At 47.0% G+C, this 25432-nt stretch overlaps 3 protein-coding genes and 1 pseudogene across 3 annotated transcripts; 2 read left to right on the top strand and 2 right to left on the bottom strand.

The window, feature by feature from the left end:
• Positions 1–697: 697 nt before the first annotated feature.
• LOC6043146 lies at positions 698–10276 on the top strand. Its single transcript, XM_038256030.1, has 7 exons — positions 698–1147; positions 1222–2589; positions 7478–7747; positions 7826–7993; positions 8054–9481; positions 9555–9818; positions 9883–10276. The coding sequence occupies exons 1-7, from the start codon at positions 850–852 to the stop codon at positions 10074–10076; spliced, it is 3990 nt and encodes a 1329-aa protein (XP_038111958.1). The 5' UTR covers positions 698–849; the 3' UTR covers positions 10077–10276.
• A 3646-nt stretch (positions 10277–13922) lies between these two features.
• Positions 13923–14507, top strand: LOC119765402 (annotated as a pseudogene).
• A 2090-nt stretch (positions 14508–16597) lies between these two features.
• On the bottom strand, positions 16598–17359 carry LOC119765401. Its single transcript, XM_038249191.1, has 2 exons — positions 16878–17359; positions 16598–16809 (listed from the first exon to the last, which is right to left on the bottom strand). Exons 1-2 carry the CDS (start codon positions 17357–17359, stop codon positions 16740–16742), a joined length of 552 nt encoding a protein of 183 aa, XP_038105119.1. The 3' UTR covers positions 16598–16739.
• A 1136-nt stretch (positions 17360–18495) lies between these two features.
• Positions 18496–23569, bottom strand: LOC6033694. The gene is made up of 10 exons (XM_001844067.2): positions 23411–23569; positions 22789–23346; positions 22351–22716; positions 22079–22294; positions 21990–22016; positions 21251–21928; positions 20863–21192; positions 20523–20804; positions 20280–20465; positions 18496–20208 (listed from the first exon to the last, which is right to left on the bottom strand). Exons 1-10 carry the CDS (start codon positions 23418–23420, stop codon positions 18611–18613), a joined length of 4251 nt encoding a protein of 1416 aa, XP_001844119.1. The 5' UTR covers positions 23421–23569; the 3' UTR covers positions 18496–18610.
• Positions 23570–25432: the final 1863 nt, after the last annotated feature.

Genomic DNA, 25432 nt, shown 5'->3' with positions numbered 1-25432 from the left:
CTAAAAAACTAAACTGCATCACCCCAGATTGTCAAAAGTAATTTTTCATGCGTAACTTGCAGCACAGGAGGGAAAATATCTCCAAACTTGTTTTGCTTGAAAAAAAAACCATCCGTCAGACGATTTGCTTCCGGTAGATTCCGGAGCTAACCTGAGTTTTGTTTAGATTCGGATGAACACGGATGCACTCGAACCTAAATTAGCTCTCGCACAAGTACCGCGGTGGGCTTGACGCGGGTGCCAAATTTGCTTTGCTACGCAATTGGGTCCTAAAATGAAGCTTAGATTGCTGATATTATTGTTTACAGCGATAAAGCTTATTTTTCTGAGTACAATGGCCCTTTGTACGACCACAAAGAGTTTAAAATGGATTTTTAAATCAATTTTGAAAAATTAACCTCGCGGTCCTTCTTGACAGAAAAGTTCCTACTTGACAGCTCGTTCCAAGGGGACCATAATTGATCCATCGGAAAAATGTTGTCTAGTCAAAAAAAATTTTTGCATTAAAATGAAAAAAAGTGAACAGAAATTGTTTTTAATCGTGTTATTTACCGTTGTACATAAAAATTGACATAGGGCTTTAGTACCCAATTAGGTCCCTGCGGTGGAGATGCCCTAAGAGAAAACATTTTGTGCATTTAATTTGGTGTGCATTTTGAGAAGCGAGCCGTTCCCATCTTTTTTAACAACCTTCCCTGCGAAGAAAAATCCAAAAAGAAAGCAGGAAGCCCGAGTAGAGCAGCTTCTGCGCTGCCAAAAAATAGGTTCATATTTTCAAAAATTTCGTGAGAAAAAGTGAATTTTTTCATTGAATTTCCATCGCCAAACCGCTGCCGACGCCGGACCGCAATGAATCCGAACGAAGTGGTGTACGTGGGAAACGTGCCCAAGCCGGCGACCGCGGACGAGCTGACGGAATTCTTCAAAGATGTCGGCAAGGTAATCAAGGTGTCGTTTATGCGTGAAAATCGAAATGACTGCCGGACCAAGATTGGCTTCGTCCTTTTCGAGAACGAGATGCAAGCGATGAAGGCCTGCAGCTACGACCAGACCATTTTCCAGTGGAACCGGGTGATAGTGATGCTGGTCAACGATGAGCGCCATTTTTGGGCCGGCCATACGGTGGTGGTGCGGAACATTGCCTCTGGTTAGTTGAGTGGAGATTAAATTTTGATCGAATTTAGGATTACTGACTTGTTTCGTTTGTTTTGGCTCTTGCAGAAACCAGCGAAGAAGATTTGTATGAAAACTTTGGTCGGTACGGGATGATCGAGAGCGTTCAGGTTCCGACCAGCAACTTTGCGTACATCGGGTTCAAGGAGAAATCGGCGGCACACTCGGCTCAGCGACTCAACAATACGATGCTGGGATCGAGTAAAATAACTGTCCAGGTTCTGCAGCGGAACGTCCGCGTACGTTTGGAGGATTTTGACAGTTTCAAGACACCGCGCGTATTCAACGAGTTGATGGAGGCCAAAGCAAAGTACAACTTCATGCAGGATGCGGCGAACGGTTCCGCCGTGGTGACCAGCTCGCACTATCGGGACTACGACGAGGAAGAGGATGAGGACGAAGACGAGGACAACCGGGTGTACGATCCGGTTACGAATCGATTCTACGACAAACCCAAGGCTCCGGGACAAAGTTCCATACCGCAGGTTCGGTCCATGTCACGCAACCGGTACGCGGATGAGGATGATGACGACGACGACGACGATGTTGTGATGCCACCCAAGATCCAGTGGAATAAGGAACCCGTTACGGTGGATTTGGTCTCGCCAAATCCATCCCCGGAACCGGACCTGTTTGACACCGTGCGGACCGCACCGGAAGATGACGAAGGCAGCGAGATTCGACGGCGTCATTTGGAGTTTAGCAAAGTACCCGTGTGCGGAATCGCTACTGTCGTAAATGCAGCGATCCGGGTTGAAAACATACCACGGGAAGTTGTTGACGAGGACGTCATCAAGTACTTTGATCAGTTTGGCCACATCTTGAGCATGGAAATCGGCGCTCCGACGCGCTGTTTGTTCACCAAGAACTACACGATCGTGTTCATGCAGGAGAGCGTCGCCGAGCGAGTACTCGATTGCTTCATGCGCAAGTGTGAGTTCTCCGGCGTAGTCACGACCATGTTCACGATGCGCGTAGACGAGGTCGTGCACGACGATCCCAGTCGATGCGTTCTTGTTGATTACATCTCCAATAGCATTACCTTCGAGGACATTGTAGACGCGTTCCGTAACATCGGTGAGGTCATTTATGTTAAGAAAACAGTACGTAACACAACCCCGACGGTTGTGCACTTCCGGAACCGCGTTTCGATCGATCGTGCCAAACAGGTTACGAAAATTGACGGCGATACGGTGCGCGTTGTGTCGTTCAGTCAGGACGCGTTCAAAACGTTCACCAACGATTACTGGAAGTTGAAGAACGCCAGCACGCCGTACTCGAAGAAACCGCTCAAAAACGTCCGAATGATGGACATTGAGATGAAGGAAGCGACGGAGAAGAGCAACTACATGATTATCAAAACCGTGTTCAATCCGACCTATCGGAATCCGGAGCCGACGAGGATTAAGAATGAAGGTAAGTGTTTTTGTCTACGAATAGATTACTATTGTTAGTCATTTTAGCATCTCTCAACGATTTTTTAAATTGTTTGTGGGTATTCGGTAACGGTACAACTATATTAATTTTTCAGTAAATAATTTAATCATTGTCTAACTAGAGTGTAGTCATATATAAGTAAGTGATTTACAAAAGCTGAACCAATTTTTTTTTTCTCTGCATTTCAAAACAAAATGCTGCAGATAGTTGAACACCTTGCTGTCACTCCGACTCGGACTCCTAGTCCAGATATTCAAACAGATCAGACTCCACTGACTCCTACTACAAGTTGTCTACAACAATAACTCCCACACTAATTTGTTGAAAACTTTCTGGCACCAACTCTGGCTTTTGAAGTTTTGATGACTTTACCATTTCGGATTCCACAGCTCTGGTCTTTCCTGTTCAATATTTTTTAAGAGCCAGTACGCGAGCGAGCGATTTCTTGGGGCTTTTCTTCACCCTCTCTGCCGCATCACGAAGTACGTACCCAGAAGAAACTAAAGTCCAACCCGAAAGGAAATCGGGTTAACGTCATCCATGTTCCTAGAAGACAAGATAGCATCGAATACGGAGATTTGCCAACTGTTTGCCCTGAAACTACCGAGCATGCGCTAGAAGATCTGCAGCCTGTACAAGTCCTCTCCGCCGCCAGCAATATCCCTTCAAACGGTTTGACCCGCATTACAATCGATCGCTCGAAGATTCTGGTAGCCGTTTCCTATCTCAAGCTATTCAACACGACAGGCCCGGACGACATGGATCTCCTCTCTCGTGCACGATTGATCGCTAAAAAGAATCTAAAAAAAAAATCATCATGTTAATTCGAGCCAAACATTTCATTAGGGCACAAAACCAAAACGTAAACATTCGGGATTATTCCACTATTCCATTCATTAGTACACTCTCTACATGCCCTCCAAGATTCAGATTGATAGCAAACAATTTCCTATTGAAAAACGTTTCTTAATCCACCATTAGGTGGGTGGTGCCTTCCTCACATTTACAAAGTAATAATGAAAAAAAGTTTATGAAAAAAATATATACCTGATACAGACTTTTCCAGAAAACATGCAGACTCTCATATGAAGCGATGTGGCAGCCGGGCGTTTCGCATCTGGCGCAACTCTCGCACGTAAACAAAAATACCCGGCCTTTTGAGGTTATAGGCTAGTATGCAGATCGGAAGTAAAGGGGTCAAGAAACAGCTTTACGAACAGCAGAACAAAGGAGAGGGAGCGTTTTCTTGGGGCTTTTCTTCACCCTCTCTTTTTGCTTTTGCTTTTGCTGCCGTTGCTGCCCATTTGAATTTTTTCTTGACCGGTTCCTTCCGAAGTGCGTATACCGATTATGCAAAAAAAAATCACCCTTTTTGTATCTACAAAAATCTTTTTCTTGGCATAACTTTCTAAATACTTTACTAAACAGAATAAAATTTAATAGGGTCTTTGGGGACCCCAAAAGGAACAGAATAAGGCGGATCCGGCCAAAATCGGTTCAGCCAGTTCTGAGATAATCGTGTGGAAAAAATCATGTCGACACACATCCCCACAGACATTTGTTCAGAATTTGATTCTGAGTCGATAGGTATACGTGAAGGTATATCTAGGACGTGTATTTAAGAAGTTCATTTTTCGAGTGATTTAATAGCCTTGCCTCAGTGAGGTGAGGAAGGCAAAAATCACAAACACAAAAGGGCACATAACAATGTTCACTCCAAACTAGACAAAATGTTCAATTGTGCCCTTTTCTTTTTCGTTAGTTTTTCGTAGTTGAGAAGCTTTCTATGCTATTAAGTGAACTTTTCATTCATTCTTAACACTAATTCACTTCAAAACATAGTTGATTTACGTTTCACCAAGGCTTTCTGCAGAAAAAAAACGTTACTAAATCCACCCTTAGGTGATTCATGCCTTCCTCACATTTAGAGGGTAATGCTATCCAAAATAGATACATAAGGGCGGACCTTTCAGTGTTCTATCAACTTGATTCATACCATCAGATTGGGTAGTCAGATGATCATAATTCAGGGCTCTTATGTGCTTATAACTTTTGATAGGGTTGTCAGATCTGCAATCTTTTGAACTCGTTGCAAAGGTCTTCTGATTACCTATCCAACGACAAGTCGCATGGTAGATCCGGACAACGTTTTCATCAAAATATCTGAGATCCGGCCTCTTAAAAAGTTCATAAATAACACTTAAGTGCGTATAACTTTTGATAGGGTTGTCAGATCTAGAATCTATTGAACTCGTTGGAAAGGTCTATCGATTACCTATCCAACGACAAGTCGCATGGTAGATCCGGACAACGTTTTCATCGAAATATATGAGATCCGGCCTCTAAAAGGCTCATAAAAAAACACTTAAATGCTTATACTGCCGTTCTACGCATAATTGTCCCATGTTCAAAAAAGGCAACTGAAAAAAACGCGAATGAAATTTTTCGATCAATTTCTGTGTTTCCACGCATAATTGTCCCGTGAGTCCCTATTTGCCCTATATGTCCCTAATCACCCCGGATAACATTTTATCACCCTTATTTGTAATCCTCTTGCAGGAAAACAGGCAAACAATATAAAATGCTTCGTAAAACTCATGATTTCGTGATAGAAAATACTTGGTGGGACAATTATGTGTAGAAGTTCAACGATGGGACAAACAGACTTGGTGTTGTTTTCAATGATTTTCTGAACAAAGTACTCGATCTAATGTGTTTTTCTGAAAGTATTCGTAAAACTAAACTTAAAAATGATAAAAAGTCAGAATCGTCAAAAAATGACATGGGACAATTATGCGTAGAACGGCAGTATAACTATTGATAGGGTTGTCAGATCTTCAACGTCTTGAACGCGTTGGAAAGGTCTTCTGATTACCTATCCAACGATAGGTCGCATGAGAGATCCGGACAACGTTTTCATCAAAATATCTGAGATCCGGCGTCCAAAAAGTGCATAAATAACACTTAAGTGCTTATAACTCTTGGTAGGGTTGTCAGATCTTCAATGTCTTGTACGCGTTGGAAAGGTCCCTTTATTACCTTTCTAAAAATGTATAGCATGACGGGTTTTCTTACAAAAACCACCCTTTTTACAATCTTCCGGACTTTTGTTAAAATCGTTTTTTTAGCATAACTTTTGAAGTACTTAACTAAACTTTATAATTTTTAATAGCGACTTATGGGACTCCAAGACGGATCGAATCAGACCAAAACGGTCCAAATCGGTTCAGTCAGTGCCGAGATAATCCAGTGCAAATTTTTTTGATCAACATCCCACCACACACACAGACATTTGCTCAGAATTTGATTCTGAGTCGATATGTATACATGAAGGTGGGTCTAGGAGGTAAAACTAAGAAGTTCGTTTTCTGAGTAATTTTATAGCCTTTCCTCAGTAAGGTGAGGAAGGCAAAAACTTCGCTGAAATACAATATTTAATACGGTCCCGCGGCTGCTGTTCAGTACACTTTTGAAGAATTTTTATGTTTCACATACCTTATCTACACCATTCGATCACAAAACTTCACCAATTATTAAAATTTTCGCTGGATTCCTCATTATTTCTAACCAAACAAAAGGGCCCATGAACATCATTCAAAACAACAATCGGGTGACAGCGCTTTAGTGCCCTTTTAGTTCTCTTCGAAATTGCGTTTAGAAAGGGCCCATTATGAACAACAGTTTTAAAGTTAAAAGGGCCCAAAAACGAGATTTTTTTTTAAATTATGAGTTTTATTGCGAAAACCAACATAAATTGAAGCGTAACATTTCAAAAGGGCACATAACTTTTGTAAACAATGGTGTATCCCTTTCCCTCATATGACACTTTACATAAGGTGTGAAAGGGACACACTCTTGTCGAAAAAAGTTATGTGCCCTGATGAAATGGCAAGCACGAATTATGAAGCATTCAAGCAGAATGAGGATAATGATGTGTTTTATCGTATCATAAGTTAAAATACCATCAGTCAAGCTTCTTTTTTTAAATAGGAATTGAAACAAGTTGTCTAATCATGATGATGTTTTTTTAGATTCCTTTTTACCGATCTTTCGTGCGCGAGAGAGGAGAGGAGAGGATCTCTCTTTCGCGGGTGAAGAAAATTCGCAAGCGAAAAAGATTTTTTTTGCGATTATTCCATCCCTGCTCAGGGCACAAATAATCAATATTTTTAATGTATTGAAATGTTGGTGTACTAGATTGCTGTGCTCGGAATCTTACTTCAAAATAATCATTAACCTTAGCAAAAAAAATCTTTATTTTTCAATTCATTAGCAATCACGAAATTTCTAGGAAAATTAAAGAATGTCTTCCAAATAATTTGTTTGTTTTTTTTCAGTCACAATAGATGCGAAGAACCTAAAAAGAATTATGGTTTTCGCATTACTAGTGAACGCCCACGGAAATCATTCAATGTATCATACAACAGATTTATCTGAAAGAATAAATACTGTTAAATTGGTGTTCAAAATTAGTTTAGAATGAAAGTAAGATTTTGTTCTTATTCCTCTTAGATTTTCGAAGAAACTACTTTCAAGAACAAGACAAAGTAGGCGTATCATATCGTTTTTCCCCGTAAAACCTAGCAAAACCAAATGGATGGACGACAACGAGGATGAATGCATCACTACTACCTTCAATGGCCAGGCCTACCATGTTAGTTTAACCGCAACGTCAATTCTTTGTAATTGATCGAGCACGAGTACAAGGACTGAATAAATCTAACGTTTTTACCTTTGGTAGTATTTGTTACAGCTTGCACGACACCAGTAAAATATTAGGATCAGCCCAGAACCAAAAAGAAAGGCTGCCTCTCCCTCTCTCTTCAACCACCACCACTCACCGCGCTCTTCCTATTCCCTTCTGCAGTCGTCATCTACAACTGTCCGACGCGCACCACCCTCAAGGACCTGCGGCGGCACTTTATCAACGTGGCTTTCGTGACCGAGATGCGGTACGAGCAGTCCCCGTACGACACCAACACGTGGAAGGTCTTCGCCAGCTTCGCGACCTTCATCGACGCGTTCAACGCGGTCCGACTGAAGGGTATGTTTCAGCAGTACCCGATCTTCAAGCACATGGCGACGGACAAGCCAAAGCTGGATGCGCCGGAAGCGATCCAGATTGAGATGTCGATAGGTACGTGGGTGTTGGATTTTTTGATGGTTGGTTTTTGGGTGGAGTGAAATTATTTTGTTTTGTTTTTTTTTCTTGCAGATGATATTTCGGTGACGAAAATGTACAACTGCTTGGTTAGTCACGGCGGGATCACGTTCGTGGATAAGGTAGATCACAATAAGTTTATTGCGATCTGCCGGGAGCCGAAAGTGGCTAAGAAAGTAGTGCTGGTGAAGACGATGGCCCGTACTAGCTGCAATGTTGTGTGTAAGTTTTGTTTGAATGTTCTTCGATGAGTTTATGTATTAACCGTTTTACTTTCGTTAGTATACCGGGACATTCTGAATAACCAGAATGCTCTGGCGGAAAAGGCCAGGCAGGAGGAGTCCGCGCCACAGCAGTCGATTTCGTTGGATGGAATCTTTTCGATTAAGAATCGAAGTGGAAGAGGCCGTAACGAGGACTCTAACCCCGATGGGTGGGACATTCCAGGACGCAGATCAGTGGGAATGGATCTTACCGATGATCTGCCGAGTTTTCCAGCTCTGGCAGCTCAACAGCCGGGGCCGCCGGGTTGCGATGAAGAACAGTTTCACTCGAATCCGTTGACATACGTAAACCCACCGGCTCCGGTAGCGATGCCAATGTACGGCATCATCCCACCTAGGCCAACGTTCGCACCAGGATGGGCTACCGGCGGTCCGATGCACGCCGCTCCTCCGACGATTGTGCCACCTCCGGCGAATAGAAGCGTATTCATGGCTCAACCAATCGTTGCGCCGATGTCGCACGGCATATTTGGAGGACCCGTTCAAATTCCAATCCCAAATATAACCGTTCACCAGATTCCACCGCAGCCAGCTATTCCAGGTTCGGTTCCCAAGAAGGGTGATCTGCGAAATTACCTTGCGGAGAAGCGAAACACACGCTGGAGCAAGCCTGAAACACCGTACGACCCGACGAATGAGTTTGACCGCCAAATCGACAATCTCAGCCCCAGCAAGCCAAAATCCAACCTGGAGATTGAGAAAATGGAAGAATACATCCGAGAAAAGGAGCGCGAAATTGAACGACGACTACAGCAACTGGACCGCCAGGACAAGAATCTGTCCTCCGTCGGAAACGGCCGCCGAAGTCGATCCAGCAGAAGTCGATCGCGAGATAGATCCCGAAGCAACTCCCGTGGAAGATCACGGGAACGATCTCGCCGAAGATCCCGCTCCTACTCCCCAACGGATCGAGCGGCACGCGTTCGGCTGGACGAAATCTCCAAGGAAAAGATCGAGGTAAGTCGGCAGCTGCAGGATATGCGCAAGGCGAACCTTCCAAACTACCGCCAGACGGCCAAGTTTGTCCAGCTTTGCGAGATGCAATCGCGGCTAGACAAGGAAACTATTGAAATCAAGCGTCAACTGGAGGCCAAAAAGCTTTGGCTAGCGGAACGGGCCCGTTCACTGGAACGCGAACAGGGAGGACATCCCCAGCAGCAGCAGCACGGTAACCGATTCGCACGGGCTGGCAATCGGAACAACCGCAGCCGTAGCTCCTCCCGCAGCAGCTCCCGTGGTCGTCGACGTTCGTCCCGTAGCAGCTCGCGAGGTCGTTCGTACGATCACCGCCGAAGAAACTCCCGCTCCAGGTCGAACGATCGCTTCGCCCCACGTCGCATCTACCGCTGCAAGCGCCGTCCGGAATCCCTCATGCGAGAGATGCGTACTCTCGGACGTCGTCACGAGTCCAAAGCGGATCAAAGTGGTAAGTACGAACAACTGTTTAACCCAACGACACACACGATCACCACACTAACGCTTGCTGCTTCCCTTCCCAGTGTTTGTCGGTAACATCGCAACCGGCGTGCGCAACGAAGAAATGCGGGCACTCTTTAGCCGGTACGGCCGGATCGTCGGGTTCGATGTAAGCTCGCGTCAAAAGTGCGACGAAGTTTACATCGACTTCCACCAGCGTGAGGACGCTTTCAAGGCGCTGGAGATGAACAAGGTCAAGATGTGCGGCCGGCGTTTGCGGGTCGCGCTCAACTGTCGCAAACCCGCCAACCGACAGGGCTACACCGTCATCGTGGAGATGCCAGAACGTACGTACCAATCAACCACTCTCACTAAACACCCACTAATTGTAACATTTTCCTCCGCATACAGCCGTCCCCGAGCGCGATCTGTACGCCACGTTTGAGAGTTGTGGTCCGATTGAGTTCATCTGGAACTACGATCAAGCGACCGTAGCGACCATTACCTTTGAACGGCCGGAAGCCATGATGAAGGCACTCACGGTGAAAGAACTTTCCACTAAAGTGCAGATTATTGTTCGCGAGTACGTCGAGAGTGAGCGTTAGCGTTAGCGGAGGATGAAGCTCACACGCACTAATTATACATAAAACACTGAAAAATGGACCGCATGTGGTAACACTTTTATCATCAACGTAAGTATGTTTGCTCTTATCTTTGTGTCTCTCAAGCCCAATTTGAGAATTTCAGCTGACAGTATCCGTTCATGAGTGGAAAATAAATTCTGAACTTAATGGTGAAGTTAAAATGGCGAGCCTTGATGTCTTCGAAATTCCTATTTTTCTTAGTTGGTTTTCCTCTCTGTTCACTCGTTATCGTCAAAGAATTGCGTTCAATTGAGTTGCGCCATAGTGGTTGCATTTCGTGTAATTCGAGAAATGGCAAACATCATGTTGATGTAGCGCATGGATACAGCGAAGCAGCAGCCAACGATGGTATCGGTGCGGAACTCATCAACTTGTGCCCGAACAAGCTGAAGGCCTGTCAGCACCGGCTGATAGTTAAGATCTGGGACACACCAGCTACTGGAGGAGTGGAGAGAGGGAGTAATCTACTAGAAGGGAGACAAGTTGGAATGTGTGAACTGTCGAGATATCACTATTCTCAACGCGTCCTACAAAGTGCTGTCTCAAAACATCTTATGTAGTGACGTACCAGCAGTGATGTCAATCATCGCGACGCTCATTTTTGGTTCGCGGCACATTTTTTGTTTGTAGTGCTATTCAGTTACGGAATTTGACAAAGTTGTGTATGAAGGACTTGTAGAACACACCAAATCGTACAACTTTGCTGAACATAGTGTTAATTTTTGATGAATATAAAAAAAGTTACAACCAAAAATGCGTTAGGCAAACAGAAGCATCGCGAACCATTGGTCCTGAGGTCTGAAATCTTCTTGTAACTTTTTGCGTAAGAATTTTACAGCTATACAATGTTCTGAAGAAATGTTGCTGTTGATGAGTTCTACAAATGCTTCGAACACCATTTTGTCGAATTCCGTAACTGAAAAGCACCACATACGAAAAATGTGCCGCGAACCAAAAATGAGCGCCGCGATGGTTGACATCACTGCGTACCAGGTCGGTTTGGCACTCAGTCGCCAGCCAGCGACAAGTTAAGACGTGTTTTGCTCGTGTTGTAATCTCGCGTGCTTGGAAGTTTTTGACAGATGGAGGTGGAGGAATCCTCCGAGGAGGAAGATTTTCGTCCCGTGCGCGGGAATCGGAAGCGGAAGAAGTCCAGCGAGGTCACTGGAATCGGCATCGAAGGAGAAAAAGTTGAGAAGACCCTGCTCAACAACAACAAGTTTAGCCCGCTAGCGGATAACGAAAACAACAACAATGCCAGCCCAGCAGGAGGAGGGGACGCCCCGGCGGTTCCACCACCCGGCCAGTCGGCAGGTAAACAAAAGCAACCACCTTTGGTGGTGAAAAACACCACGGTTTTTTACAAGCTCGTGGCGATAGTGGAATGTTGTAAATTAGGTTTCAAACCGATTTACAAACTAACCCGATTTGGAACCAAGGTGACCTGCTTCTCTGTCAAAGATTTTGACAATTTGCAAGAGCTACTCAAGAAGAAGAAAGTGGAATTCTACACCCACGATCGGCGGAGCGAACGAAATCATCGGGTGGTTCTTCGTGGCTTTCCTGATGAACTGAAACCGGACGAGGTCAAGTACCTTCTGAAGAGGGATCTCAAGCTGGACGCGCTGGAGGTGCATATCATCAAGCGGAAGGAAAAGTCTACCGTGGACGAAACTCCGTGCATTGTGGTCTTCCCCAAGGGATACACCAATCTGAAGAAGCTCTCTGAAATGAAAGTTGTGGCAAGCACTATCATCCGGTGGGAGGCCTACCGGAACAAGCGGCCGAACGTGACCCAGTGCAGGAACTGCTTGCAGCTGGGTCATGGAACCAGGAACTGTCACTTGAAAGGCAGGTGCAACAACTGTGGGGTCCCCACAAGACGGACGAGTGCAAAGTCCAAGAAGCCGAGCCGAAGCGGTGTGCCAACTGCTCTGGAGCCCACGAAGCCACGGACCGCAGCTGCCCTAAGCGTGCGGACTTCATCCGGAGGCGCCAGCAGGCGTCGAAACCGAAACCGCCGGCAAGGAAGGCGGAGAAGCAGAGTCCAGCAGTTCCGGCGTTTACGCCGGCGGAGTTCCCTCCGCTGCCGGGCGCAGTTCCGGACGGAAAATCCAGGATCGCCCTCGTCCCGCAGGAAGCAGCCAAGGTGGCCCCCGAGACGGTGGAGCCACGGAGAAGGAAGCCGGGGAGGTACACTACAGTTCGGCTGAGCTGTAAGGGATTTTCTCCGAGTACATCGCCAGGTTCAAGACCTGCAAGACCCGCTTGGACCAAGTAACTTAACTTAAAATGAATTTATAACGTTTAACTCATTTTTGTTGGTGGAAGGAGGGGGTCACTAAAAGAGAGCGGGGGAGAGGGTGTCTCTTTAAGTAAACATGTTTTAGCAAATACATCATATAATAACAATTACTTGCAATACAATGTATACGCAATTCTGTTATACTTGCAAATGTATGAAAACACTATTTATAATAAACAATCAACTATTGAAAAAACATAAAAGTCATAAAAATCGACAAATACCATTTCAATACAATACAATTACCCAAATTTGAACGAAAAAACGTTTTAAAAGCAAAAAAAAAGTGTGGCCGCCTTTTTGTATGGAGATGGCCCATAGTTGCTAGGCTACAGAAAGACCAGCCCCCTGGCACCACTGTAAATGCCTAGAACGTTTGACAGTTACCAAAACCTCGAAGAGCCCACGCATTAGTATGTGTGAAGAGCCCACCATAAACAATGCATTGGATAGAATTTGAGCATTAGTATGTGTGAAGAGCCCATCATAAACAAAGCTTTGGATGAAGTAGTATTAGTGTCTTCTGATTGTTTACATAAAAATAGGGAAATGGCGCGCTTAATCAAAGATAATAATTTTGTGATAAAATTATTACAAAATTTGATTCAAGTGGTCACGTGAGTGGTCCTGTGTATCTTGGGCATATTTCCGGACGTTTATCGTGTGTGTATGAGGCCGGAAACCAAGGAGCTCTTGAATCGGCCGGCTGGCTGACTGCAGCCGGAGAAGCAGAGTAAAATTTTACCTCTTCCGAAAACCGGTACCGGCCGTGTTCCTGTTTTTTCGGAGCAAGAATCCGACCGAAAGCTGCTCTGAATCGTGGAGTAAGTAAAGAACCTTCAACAATAGCAATGGAGGATAAATCAAATTAAAGGAAAATCCGAATCGACCGGGAAAATCGGTGACCGAGGGTCGACAATTAGGTTTTACGCCGACTCGATTTGGAGGTTAGAAAGGAGTGCACTGTTTACATGGACTTAGCACAGTTCGATGCGATCGTCGATTTTGTTCGAGGAAATTCGTCGACAATCGACGAAGACCATGTAAACAGTGCACACGAGCTGTCAAATGACGTCACGGTGTAAAACCTAATTGTTCACCCCACTTTGTTTATTTTTCAAAATCTGACAGTAGACACCTTCGTTTTCTTCTTTGTTTTCTTGGTGTTCGTCATCGAATATTTTGGTTTCATAAACATGGCGGCAGTGACAGAGGGCTGAGAAAGACTGTTTAGTTGTAGCGAAAACGAGGGGTGGTTCACTTCTGCCTTGGTCGAGCGTTGACATTCCTTTTTAAAAAAAATTCGGCGTTCGCTCCTCTTTATTTCACCTTATTCAACCCTATCTGACCTTTTCTTGCTTTAACGCGCCTTAGCTCGCCTTTTCTGTTGCCTTTTCTTGCGTTCGCACCTCCGACTGCTCGATTTTTTTGACAACGAGAACTGTCAAGAGCAAATGACAGATCTCGTTGTCAAATCAGTCGAGCAGTTTGTTTTGATCTTTTCATTTTTTCACGTTCACATTTGTTGGCCAAGGAACCTGTGCCGCGGAGTAAATGGTATTACGCGGCTACCGGTGGCCAAGCAGGAGGAGCATCTGATAATAAGCTAGTCAGTGGCAGGGGAGAAAAGCATGGTTAATTCTAGGTGATCACGCTTGATTTTTACTGTCGGCAGCTGGGCGGAAGAAAATCGTGCAAAATGGCCGCCACTAGAAAGGACATCGAAAAGGCCGCGACCCTTCACCAGAACCGCGTCACGCTGAGCTTGCGCAATGTCCGCAGCCTGGAGAAGGTGTGCGCTGACCTGCGGTGATGGTTCCAAAAAGATCGCTTCCAGATGCGCCTGCACAAGCGTATCATCGATCTGCACTCGCCGTCCGAGATCGTCAAGCAGATAACCTCGATCAACATCAAGCCCGGTGTAGAGGTCAAGGTCACCATCGCCGACCCTTAAGCTGGATAGTTCCACCACAATCCGGAATGTGAAGCAGATTTCCGGCGATGGCCGGCGGTAGAGAGCGTAAAAGGTCCAACGCGGATATTTGAGGCCTTTGCTGCTCCGGCTGGGCGTTTGCAAACACCAACACGCAAATAAACTTTTGTATTAAAAACTTTCACTTTTTTTATATTGCATGACTTTATTTTCTAATTTTTCTGAATAAAAAACGTGCGGAAAAGTGTAAGAGGTTTTTCCATACAATTATTAGTATTATTAGTATCGTTTTTTTTTTTGTAAACCCTATTAAATCCTATTAAAATCTCGCCGTGTCGAGTTCGTTGATGTACTTTTTGAAACTGATGTCATATGCGGATCTGAGTTGAGTTGAGTCGTTCAGTGCAGATCAGGTTCCCGTACTCTGCGCCTAGTAGTTAATGAACCTTTTCGAATATTTACTCAGCTCCAACCTTTTTTTCGTTCAGCTGCTTTCTTGGCTCAAACTGCCAGACAATACTGGCACACGTGATGCACGTTCTTCAACGGCTCCGCTTCAACCTGGACTAAAACATGTATCCTGGTGGCAATCTGTGATGCTCTCCTAGTCTGGCGGTCATCAAATCATCGAAGGTCGACGACCGCAATCCAAATTCTACGCAGGTACCTGCATCTCAGCGCCCTGAAGGTTCTTGTGCTTTCGTGCAAGCTGAAGGTGCCGCGGTGGTAACAGGCTACGCAACCAGAATTCTACCGGAAGTCCGCCGTAGAGAGAGGACGGCCCTCCTGAACACGGTCGAGTTGCGGAAACGCGGGCTGCTGCTGGGACGCGCACAAAAAACAGGAGGACGACTCTTCGGAACGCGAGCCACTGCTGGGAGGATGACCTTCTGGAACGCAGGCGAGTTGCCGAAACACGGGCTGGCTAGAAAGCACACAAACCACTGCCGGGAGAACGAGCTGGAAACGGTTGAAAAAAAAAAACAGATAAAAAAAACATCGTTTGGCGGAGGAGCACCGGGGGCGCTTGGACCTACGGCATATCCGGTCGACGTGATTGGAAGAATGTGAGCAGCGATGGAGATCGGAGCATTAGCTGCTGGACTTGGAGAAGAGGTTTGTCCTAGAGTCGGTGTGTAGGTCGGCGCTCCGGTGGTTTTTATTGGACGATATCGAGGCACTGGTCGAGATCGACGTGGTCGGAGGTCCGTGCGGTTGGCTTAGCGTGGGATATCCCGAACCTGGATTTTTTTTTGCTGGGTTTGCTCCGCATCGACCGCGAACCCTTCTCGCCACCACCCGCGGCGGACGCTTCGTCTGTAGGATCGTCGTGTTTGTCGCGTTTGTCATCGGATCGTCCGCGCCTCCTTCGGCGGCCTTGCATGCCCAGTTGACTACTTGGCCTGCTCCTCGTTCAGATACAGGCCGGAGGCGGTCACCTCGACGGTGCCCTTACCGATCCGGACCACGTACAATACTTCGTTGATGGTTTCGTTCCGCTTGACCTCGTCGACGAAACCGACCTCGTAGGTGTCGCCTCCGGTGAACGCGTGTACGGCGTGGCCGACGATCGGGAGCGTGTCCTTGTCGCCGATCACGATGACGTCCTTGGAGAGGGCCTTCGAGGCACCGTCCTCGAACAGCATCATGAACTTGTTGTCTCCTTGTGACCTTGCCTGCATAGTACTTTGGGTCGGACCACCGCGCCATACAGCACAACCAATCGTCCTGGTTCACTTGCGGTTCCGGCTCGGCAGGTACGGGTGTGTCCGGTTTCTGCTTCTTGGCGCTCTTCGAGGAGGCTTGCTTCGACTTCCGACTCGGTGCGGGGTCGCTTCATTCCTCGACCACTTTTCGGTGGTTGTTTTGGGCGTCTTCGCGTTGGAACTACTTTGGTCCAGTTCCGCGTCCGATAGCTCATCATCCTTGCTGAGCGCCGGCTTGATCTTGGTGAATTCCTCGATCATCAACTTGGCCCCTCGGACGGTGTGCTTAACCTTGAATAGTGGTGCCTTCAACTGGCTGGAGATTGTCCCCGAACTGTCCGTTGCGCTTGAGTGTGAATCGGCGGCCGGTCTCGCCGAAGGCAGCTGGAACGGGCCAAGACTTCCCACGCTACCATTGGAGGACTGCTTTGACGAGTCAATTCCTGTCAGATCTTGGGTGGACTCGGCCAAACCGGGCGATGCCAGCTTGTTCTCGATCACCTTCTCCACCGACAAGAACTGCAACTCCGTTCCGTCGAACCATACGCTGACCTCGTACAGCGCATCCTCGGAAGTCAGTGCCTGGGTGAGGTCAAGCTTGTTGGCGTCGGTGGTTGTCGTTGTGGTCGAGGCTGCAGTGGTCGTCACATTTGCTGGCGTCTGCACGCCAGATTTATCTTCTAGCTCGGATCCTGACGTGGAGGAGATTCCGTTGAATTTGGGCGTTGCTGGCGTACAGGTTGGTCTCCTCTGCGAGAGAATAATATTCATTAAATAACACTTCCCTGCAATCCAAGCTCCCACCCGGTGCAACAAACCTGTACACGAATCGACCTCCGACGATTTCAGACTGTTTTCTTCTTTCACCGACGAGGCAACAGATTCCTTGCTTGTTTCGGGAGCATCCTTCTTGGGCTCCGGCTCCTTCGCTGCAACAGCCGGCCGTTGAATTGTCCGCCACGATGGCGCCGTGCTCTTTCTCGTCCTCCTGGTGGCTGTTGTCTACCGAGGGTCGCGTAATCTTGCTCACGCTCTCCGAGCTGATTTCGAACTGCTTCTGGATCGGGGTCGAGTTGTACACGTTGCTCGAGCTGACGGCCGCGTTCATTGTGCTGCTTCCGTTCGAGATCAAATCCAACCGCTGCTTTAACCGGTAGGTCATTCTGTCCGAGCTGGGCAGCGAACACTCGATGCTGTCGTCCAGCACCTTGGACTCATCGGCGGCCGGCGCCGGCGGCACTTCCTCAGCGTCCGTATACAGAAACACGCCAAAATCACCGAGTTTCTTGTTGCTTTTCATTTTGACAATCAAACTGCTAGAAAAAAAAAAAAACAAAACAAACACCGAGTTGCCAAACTTGGGAAAAACTGCTCGATCTGTTTTGGCAGGGTTGCAAGATCGATTTCTTGTAGCTTTTCGTTCGAGCAGAAACAAGCCGCCCTGCGAGCGCTAACGCGCGTTAGCTTGCCTTTTCATGCCTTCTCGTGGCGTTGTGAAAAAAATCGTCGCCTTGTGAAGCGTTCTCAAATTTCGAGCTACTTTTTGTGCGTTTTGTTGTTCTAACGCGAAGTGAGCTACCCCTCGAGCGAAAAACTGTTTTTTTTTTGCGTCCGACTTTTTTGCTGGTCTAGATTGAACTGACTTGCATCAGCTGGGCAGGTCAAAGCCTGCTATCCAGATTTTTAAGCGAAGATGGCGTTGCGAATGGTGCACGCCCGAAATGTCAAAATCACGCAGTGGTATCCCAGATTGGTACCATTGCGTGATTTTGATATTTCGGGCGTTCTCCATTTGTAACGCCATCTTCACTTGAAAATCTGAATATGTTACGACAAGGTTTTTTTTTCATAAAATTATTTTTATTAGGTCCTTTTCGGTACTGGGACCTGGTTAGGACCGAATCGGCTTTTGTAATTACATTACAGAGTATCTTGTGTGTAAATGTTGTGTGTAAATGTTAGTGAGAAGGGAGCCGTTACGACAAGGTTGCGACTTACCAAATAAAAATTTTAACATTTAAGCAAGTCGTTTAGCATGAAGCAGTTATGGCCTATCTACATCACTTAGCACAGAAAAATGAGGTATGTAAAGTAAAATAGATAAGTTACCTACTTATAAAAGTACACAACTTACGACCGTCATCTACAATCAACTCTATTTTTTGGTGCATATTACTTACGTGGGCCATTCTGCCCCCTGCCCCTACGGTCCTAAAGACTTGATGCTACGGCAAAAGAACGACAACATGACTTGACATGATTGCAAGCTATCCAGAGACGGTGGTGGACGTCCCTAAATGCCCAAATACTAAGAAAATAGCAGCCTCTGTAGATATACCATGAAAACAGTCAACATCCTATTGCGATGTCATCCTACGAATGATCTTGACGAACTGTACGATTTGAAAAAGCTAAGAGAAGGAAATAAAACCACCGTTTTCCTCTGTTCAGTTACAAAATCTTTGTATTGCCAGAATCATCTCCTTCACATTTGTCATAGGTTCTGAATTTTAACGCACCGGTTTAGTGGTTCATCTCTCGTAACATAATCTTAATAATAGGGCGGTTGCTGCTGGTTGTTGTTCATTCCGCTCGGGCCAGCGTTGTACGCCATCGAAGCTCGCTCCGCCCAGTGACTGCTGAGACTGCCGCGCGCCGGTTGCATACCCATGGGCTGTTGCATCGGCGGCATCGCCGGACCATTGTTGCCGTACATGTTCATGCCCATACCCGGGGGTGGTCCACCCATGAGTCCGCCCATTCCCATTCCTCCGTACATCGAACCGAGGAGTCCCATCTGAGGCGGTGGTTGGTTCGAGGGTGGGTAGACTGGGGCTGGACAGCCCATTGGGGGTGGGCAACCCATCGGCGGGGGGCAACCGGTGAGGGGGGGATTGCTTCCTAGTCCTAACAGTCCGCTGGAGGGTAGCACTTGCGCCACGTGCTGTGCATTTAAGGGGCCGTCCTCGGGGCTTGGGGTTTCTTGCTGATCCTCTGAGGTTTCGTCTGGAACTTCTACGGGGTCGTTGACGGCCGGAGCTGAGTACCAGTTGTCGGCGAACTTTTTGTCCGGTTTTGTGTTGGCTGGTTGATTCGGTCGAGCTTTCTTGGCTTGCGATGGAAACAGCTGCATTCCTTTCACCTCGTCGTACGGGTACTCTTTCGCCAGCACCTCGGTGATGTCCAGCAGCTTTTCCTGCTCTTGTACGTTCAGCCGAAGGAAGAACTCCTTGTGTGAGAAGTTTTCACCCTTGAGAGCGAAGATCTGCTCTGATTTGCTCTTCTTGTCGAACTCGGGAATGTTGACGCGGGCCAGGAATACCTCGTTCATCAGTTCGGCCTTGACGGCCTCGGGAAGATTTTCGAACTGCTGCTTTTCCACCTCGCACTGGTGGAACTCGGGCCGCGCGCGGGGCTTTAACGCCGACCTGATGCGCTCGATCGAGATGAACTCCTCCTTGACACAGAAATTGTTGTAGAAACGCGAATCGTAATCGTCGTAGCACGGATTGATGATGAACGCGCCCGAGTTTGGAATTACGCTCACGTTGACCGCCTCGATCATACTGTCCTGGTCCTTAAAGCAAACGATCGCCGAAAAGGGAGACTGCTTTTGGACGTACTTGATGACGCCGATCGGCGAGAACGCGTCGTACAGCTGCTCGGCCGTCGTGTTGGGGTTGAGCCGTTCCACGCAAATCGATCGATCGCGCTCCACGTTGACCGTTTCCTTGACCAGGTGAACGAGCAGCCGCTTGCCGTCCAGCATCCGCTGGTTGTAAGTACAGGCCAGGTCCGCCGCCAGATCCGTGTCGAACTTGACGTAGCAAATCTTGGTGGCGTCCTCCTCGAGGATCAACGCCTGGTAGTCGGTGATGTTGCCGCACTTGAGCAGCAGGTCGCGCAAATCTTCCAGCGAGGTGTCCACCGAGACGTTGTTGATTTGCACCGAGTTGTCATTGTAGAACGCCTTGAGCGGCACGTTCTGCTCGCTGTTCGTCCGCGTGCGAATCTCTAGATCCTCTTTCAAGTTCTCCTTGTACACGACGTAGCTCAGGTAGGTTTCCTTGTAATTGCGGAAGGGCGAGTTGTAAATGTTCCTGCTCTCGCGCGCTTCGTTCGGCTCGGGTGGGTTCAGGTCAACGCCCTCTAAAAAAACAAGAGCGCTTCTTTAGTAGGTAACTCTTTCCGCGATCTACGCAGTGATCATCACAACTTACCGACAAACAGCACCGGTTCGTCGTTGATCTGCGTGAGCTGGAAGAGCTCCTCGAGCGTGGTCTCGCCCCGCTTCGGGCTGTACTTGATGACGACGTTGGCCCGGTCGTCGTACGCGTCGAACCGTAGCGTGTACAGAACCATGACGTGCACGCGCACCGCGTTCCGGATTTCGTCGACGGTGAGGACTGTGGAGATTTGCTTTTTAGCTGAGAAGTGAATTTTTGGGTGCGGGGGGAACTTACAGGGACTGTGGAATTTGGCGGTGATGACCAGTGCGTTTGGCTCAAACTGCAACGGGGGCATGTCCATCAGGTGAACGTCCAGCTGGGAACCCTCGAAGAAGTGGCCGTTGTGTGTGTAGGCATTTTCCGCGTGCTTCGAGTTTTCAAAGCTGAGGATGACCGACTTGCGAAGGTAGCAACTCTTCTTCTCGATCGGCTTGTAGTCGATCACATTGCCAAAGTTGTTGAAGTAGTCGATGATGTCGTCCGCTTGCGTGTCCCGCGGGATGTTGCCAACGAACACTGGAAGAAGGAGCGTTTGTGACGGAGTTGGCGAATTCTTAAGCTACTAAGAACTTACACTTGTGCGCGTTGTGAACGCCAAAGTTCTTCTCCTTGAAGGTGACCTGGCTTGGGGAAAGCAGCTGGTACGCCGCACGCATCTCCTCCAGAGTTCTGCTGTAGTTGGGTTTGTAGTGCATGGTTCGTTTCGGGATAATCCGGTACAGCGGGAACACGTCGATCTTGTAGCGCGTGAAAGCCTCCCGCAGACGGCCGATCACCACCTTCGTCTGCAAACCGTCGGCAAAGTCGACGTAAGCGTAGTGATGGGCTGGTTTGAGCACGTCTTCAACCTTGCCGGCGCCGATGACCTTCTCCACCTCGTCGAGAACGCCTTCCGCGTCAACATCTGCAAGCAAGAAAGGGTTAGTACAGGACACACCACTAGAAAATCGTGGAGATCTTACTGGGCGTCAAGTTTTTCACGATCACGGCCGTTTCCGGCTTAAAGAACTGGGTGACGTGGTTGCGCGTGATCATGACCCGCTTGCCGCGGTACCGGTTGTGATGGTTCGCGATCGCCTTGATCATCGATTCCTTGCTGCTGAAGCACACGTACGCCTCGGCCGTCGGGTGGTACGAATCGCGCGCGCACCGCTGAATTATGTTCTGAACCGCGTGGCCCTTGAACAGCTCGCGCAGGTCGCTCTCCTCGAGACCCTTGGGCAGATTGCCCAGGTGGATCGCGAACTTGGTGTCCTTTTCCCGCTCTTCGCTGGCGGCGGCGCCGGTCATCGCGACCGAACTGCTGCTCTGGCTGTCGTTCCGGGTGCGACCCGCTCCGGTCGAAAAGGTAGGATTGTTAGCGGGACGCTTCTGCGCGACCGGTGTCGGCGAAACCGACTGGACCGGAGTGCTCTTCACCACTTCGATGCTGCCCTGCTGCTTGAACATGGTCGCAATCTGTTTGGCCTGTGCGGAGAGCGTTTTGTTCTTGCTGGCGGCATCGGTTACGGTTCGCGGCTGCGTGGCGGAGGTAACTTGCGGCTTTGTAGTCTCTTTGAACTTTTTGTCGAACGTTCGCATAGACTCGCGAATGAAATCGTCGGCACGTCCACTGTGCGGTGTCCACTTTGTCCTGCGTTCTGAAAGATACAAAATTGTGAGGGAGATGTGATGGGTTTTGAAGTTTAAAGGAAATTCTACCTTCGACCTTCTCCTTGGGAGCCTCATCTAAAAAGACAAAAAGAAGCGTAAGGCCTGCGAAACTTGACCCAAAACTGTGGAATACTAACAATCTAACAGTTGAACCGTAGTCTTGACCGGCAGTGTTCCCGGGGTCAGATTCTGGATCACCAACCGCTGCTTGTTGATGATAAAGTGGTAAAAGTGAGCCAAGGAAACGGCCGGCGATCCCTCGAAGCAGATCATCCACTTGTTGTTGAACCGCTCGGCAAAGTTGATCTCGCCGCACCGCCGAAACATCCGACACACGTCGTAGTCCTTGTAATCTGAAAGACAAATTTCAAACACATTTCTCCAACAATTGTAACTCATTTCTACTCACACGGCGGAATCCCATCGACGACCACAGTCGCCTTGCAGGACGCGAACGTCGCCGCGTGGTCGATCGTCATTCGCGCCTTTCCCGGGGCCATGTACATCTTGAGCTGTTTGCCGCGCACATTCTTATCGTTGAACCGGTCGATGGCCAACTCCCGATCGTCGGCTCGTTCCATACACAACGCCAGCGTGACCGTGTCGTTCTTCGTCGGAGCAATCTTAAAGTGGCGCACCGGCCCGATCGACGCAAAGTTAGCCTTGTACTGGCTCAGCGATGTGCCCTTGGGGTACTGTGGGAAGTTCTCCACCATCACGAACGGCTTGCGGTACTTGATGTCCTTCATGTTTTCAATCACCTGGATGTGATCCTCTGCGAAACAAAAATAAAAAAAGTGTTATTCAACAACTAGATCCCAACAACTAAACAAAAATCAACTCTCACTCCTGTCGTCCCCAAAGATCCTCGTAATGCTGTACGGGTCCCCGTTCAGGATCTTCTCCTGCTGCAGCGCCAGCGAAGCCGCCTTCCCGGACTCAAAGTGCACGTACGCGGCGCACCCCACATTGATCACGAACTTGATCGGTCCGCACGTGGAAAAGTGGTCATAAATCTCCTCCTCCGGACAGCCCTCGCAGATATCGTCGATCCGGATCGCCGCCGGATAGTCCAGCTTGGTGCGAGTGCTCACCAGCGACACCCGCAGCCGCTTCCCGTTGTAAATCTTGCCGTCCTTCTCGTCGATCGCCTTCTGCGCTTGGACCAGCGTCTTGTAGCAGATTCTCGCGTGATAAAGCTGATTGTGCGTCCGCCACAGATGCATGTCCGTGATGTACCCAAAATACTTGAACTCCTTGAAGAATTTACTCGCCGACACCTCACCCGTGTTCCCCACGTAAATTTCGGCCGGTTCCGCCGCCAAAATTATGTCCCGAACGTGCTCGGAATCATACTCGTCCTGCTCCGAAGCATATCCAACAGCGACGTCGTCCTCCGTCACAACTGCGCGGGACAAAAAGATAAATCGGTCAAAACACAAACCCCAACCAAACAGTTCAGTACTCACATTTCGACATTCCAAGGCGGCAGCAGTTTTCGCACTAAAGTTCAACAAATGACGCCCGAAAATCGCATTAATTTGGCCAAACTCAAACACAGATTCGCTTGCCGATTCTTTGGCCGCCTTCCGAAGATGATGGGTTGTGAGTGTGGATTGTGTTGTGGATCGTAAACTCGCAATGTGACAGAAATGGAACGCTCTCCTGTGCTGATGCGGAGGCCGATGTCGTTCAAGTGTCTACCTAACAAACGGGCACCCCAGTTGGAGAAAGTCGGGCGAAATTGTGTAGCCCGACACTGTCTACACGTTCGTTTCAGCGGACTCGCTATATCTTAAAATTTTACCCAATTTGAACAAAAAAGCTAAAATCGGCACGCTCTGGATTATATTTACACTGAAACCCGCATAGTCATGAACTATATAACTACTTTATGACAAATAGTTACTCAACTATTTATCAAATGGTCTCTACTATTCATTAAATTGTAACCCAACTATATATGTACGATATATCAAACCATTAATTCCATTCCCAAAATAGTTTTGGTCGATTTTACTATATGAGAAATTAGTTGTTAGGCAGAAAACTATATGAGGTTTTCATACATATGTAAATATTTTTATAAACTTGGATTTCACGTCAAATAGTCATTGCCCAAAAAATTGACTATTCCCTATATAGTTTCTGAAAAACTACTTTACCGACACTACTCTGCCGACACTTTAAAAAAGACCGCAAAAATGAACCCTACAATTGTTGTGATAACTACTTCGGATATAATCAAATTTGATTTTTAAGTTCTATAGATAGTTGGTGAATGTTTACCGCCATTATATGTGATGTTATTTACGTTGCTGCCGAACTGCTGCCGCCTTATCCGATTGATCTATATCTGTTGGTGGTTTTTCAGTGGTTTTGGTGACATGTTGTGTTAGAAGGAGCAAGCTCGGGGCAAGAATTTTTCGATAAGTCCAAGTAGTCCAAACAATTGACTCATTTTATAGTGAACAGTAATAGTCCACCATGTAGTACACATATTTTTGGTGTATGGTAAGAACAGCATGCCTACTTTTTCTGGAATAGTGAAAGTCAATTTCATGAGCCCTCGTAACATTTTTCTTCTTTTGGGGAGTTTTCTGATAATCTGAGGAGAAGTGGGGGTGTTGAAGGTTCTCTATCATCCAGAGGAATCGACTGTGATCAATTTACTTGATAAAAGTTGAATTTTTGTACCAATCGTTTAACATATAGTTGGATTATATAACAAACTGTAATTGTACTCCATACTGTTGAAATATTGTTTGAACTATTTGGACTTATAGAAATTTTTAATTCAAAATAGTATGGTGTATAGTAATTTTACTTCATGTAAGTTGACAAATTATTTGGATTATACAAACTTATCGAAAAAAATGTGGCCGCCATCAATTGTGTTCTACTGTAGCATTTATAGTAGGTTTTTAGTTCTTACAGGTTCTGACTATAAAAATCTAAAATCTGTGGAATTTTGCTATATTGTTCTCAATAAAGTTGATAAATTGTTTGAACTATTTGGACTTGTACATTTTTTCGTTGAGTCACGTTGTCTAAACAATCCGAACTGTTTAGTGTAAGGTTATTGTACCCCAAATAGTTCAAAAATAGTTAGAATCATTAGATTTACTTCAATAAAAACGTCATCATTTGACGATCAGTTTCGTTATGGTTTTGTATAGTGCCGTAACTATATGATAATGGTTAAGTATGTGGTAACTACATCTCTTTTAGTAGTAATATAGTTTGGACTATTCCCCCGATGGTTTTTGATTATGCGGGAAGCCCGACCATGGTAATTTTAAGAACATTTGCTAAAAATGCTGCTTATTAAATTAACTGCGGCTTTTTTGTAAAAGTAAACGCAAATATGGTAAAATGATCCATGCTTCCACAAAATTGCATGGTAGCAATTACGAATTCATTATCATTCTTTCCATATTGGAGGGTTGAAATTACCATACCGCTCTCGACATAGTAAAACTGACTGCGTT

The sequence above is a fragment of the Culex quinquefasciatus genome, chromosome 1 (assembly GCF_015732765.1).
Source record: "Culex quinquefasciatus strain JHB chromosome 1, VPISU_Cqui_1.0_pri_paternal, whole genome shotgun sequence".
In the NCBI taxonomy this organism is placed as follows: Eukaryota; Metazoa; Arthropoda; class Insecta; order Diptera; family Culicidae; genus Culex; species Culex quinquefasciatus.
This window is presented reverse-complemented; position numbering and strand designations above follow the sequence as displayed.

What these genes read in the sequence shown, in the direction of transcription:
- LOC119765401 (XM_038249191.1), bottom strand. Translation starts at nt 17,359, where the DNA reads ATGAAAAGCAACAAGAAACTCGGTGATTTTGGCGTGTTTCTGTATACG. An exon ending in GGAGGTCGATTCGTGTACAG is followed by an intron (nt 16,810 to 16,877) that starts GTTTGTTGCACC and finishes ATTCTCTCGCAG; the next exon opens with AGGAGACCAACCTGTACGCC.
- LOC6033694 (XM_001844067.2), bottom strand. An exon ending in CGTGAAAAACTTGACGCCCA is followed by an intron (nt 21,193 to 21,250) that starts GTAAGATCTCCA and finishes TCTTGCTTGCAG; the next exon opens with ATGTTGACGCGGAAGGCGTT. An exon ending in CGAACCGGTGCTGTTTGTCG is followed by an intron (nt 20,209 to 20,279) that starts GTAAGTTGTGAT and finishes TTGTTTTTTTAG; the next exon opens with AGGGCGTTGACCTGAACCCA.
- LOC6043146 (XM_038256030.1), top strand. Translation starts at nt 850, where the DNA reads ATGAATCCGAACGAAGTGGTGTACGTGGGAAACGTGCCCAAGCCGGCG. An exon ending in GGTGCGGAACATTGCCTCTG is followed by an intron (nt 1,148 to 1,221) that starts GTTAGTTGAGTG and finishes TGGCTCTTGCAG; the next exon opens with AAACCAGCGAAGAAGATTTG. An exon ending in TACTAGCTGCAATGTTGTGT is followed by an intron (nt 7,994 to 8,053) that starts GTAAGTTTTGTT and finishes TACTTTCGTTAG; the next exon opens with TATACCGGGACATTCTGAAT.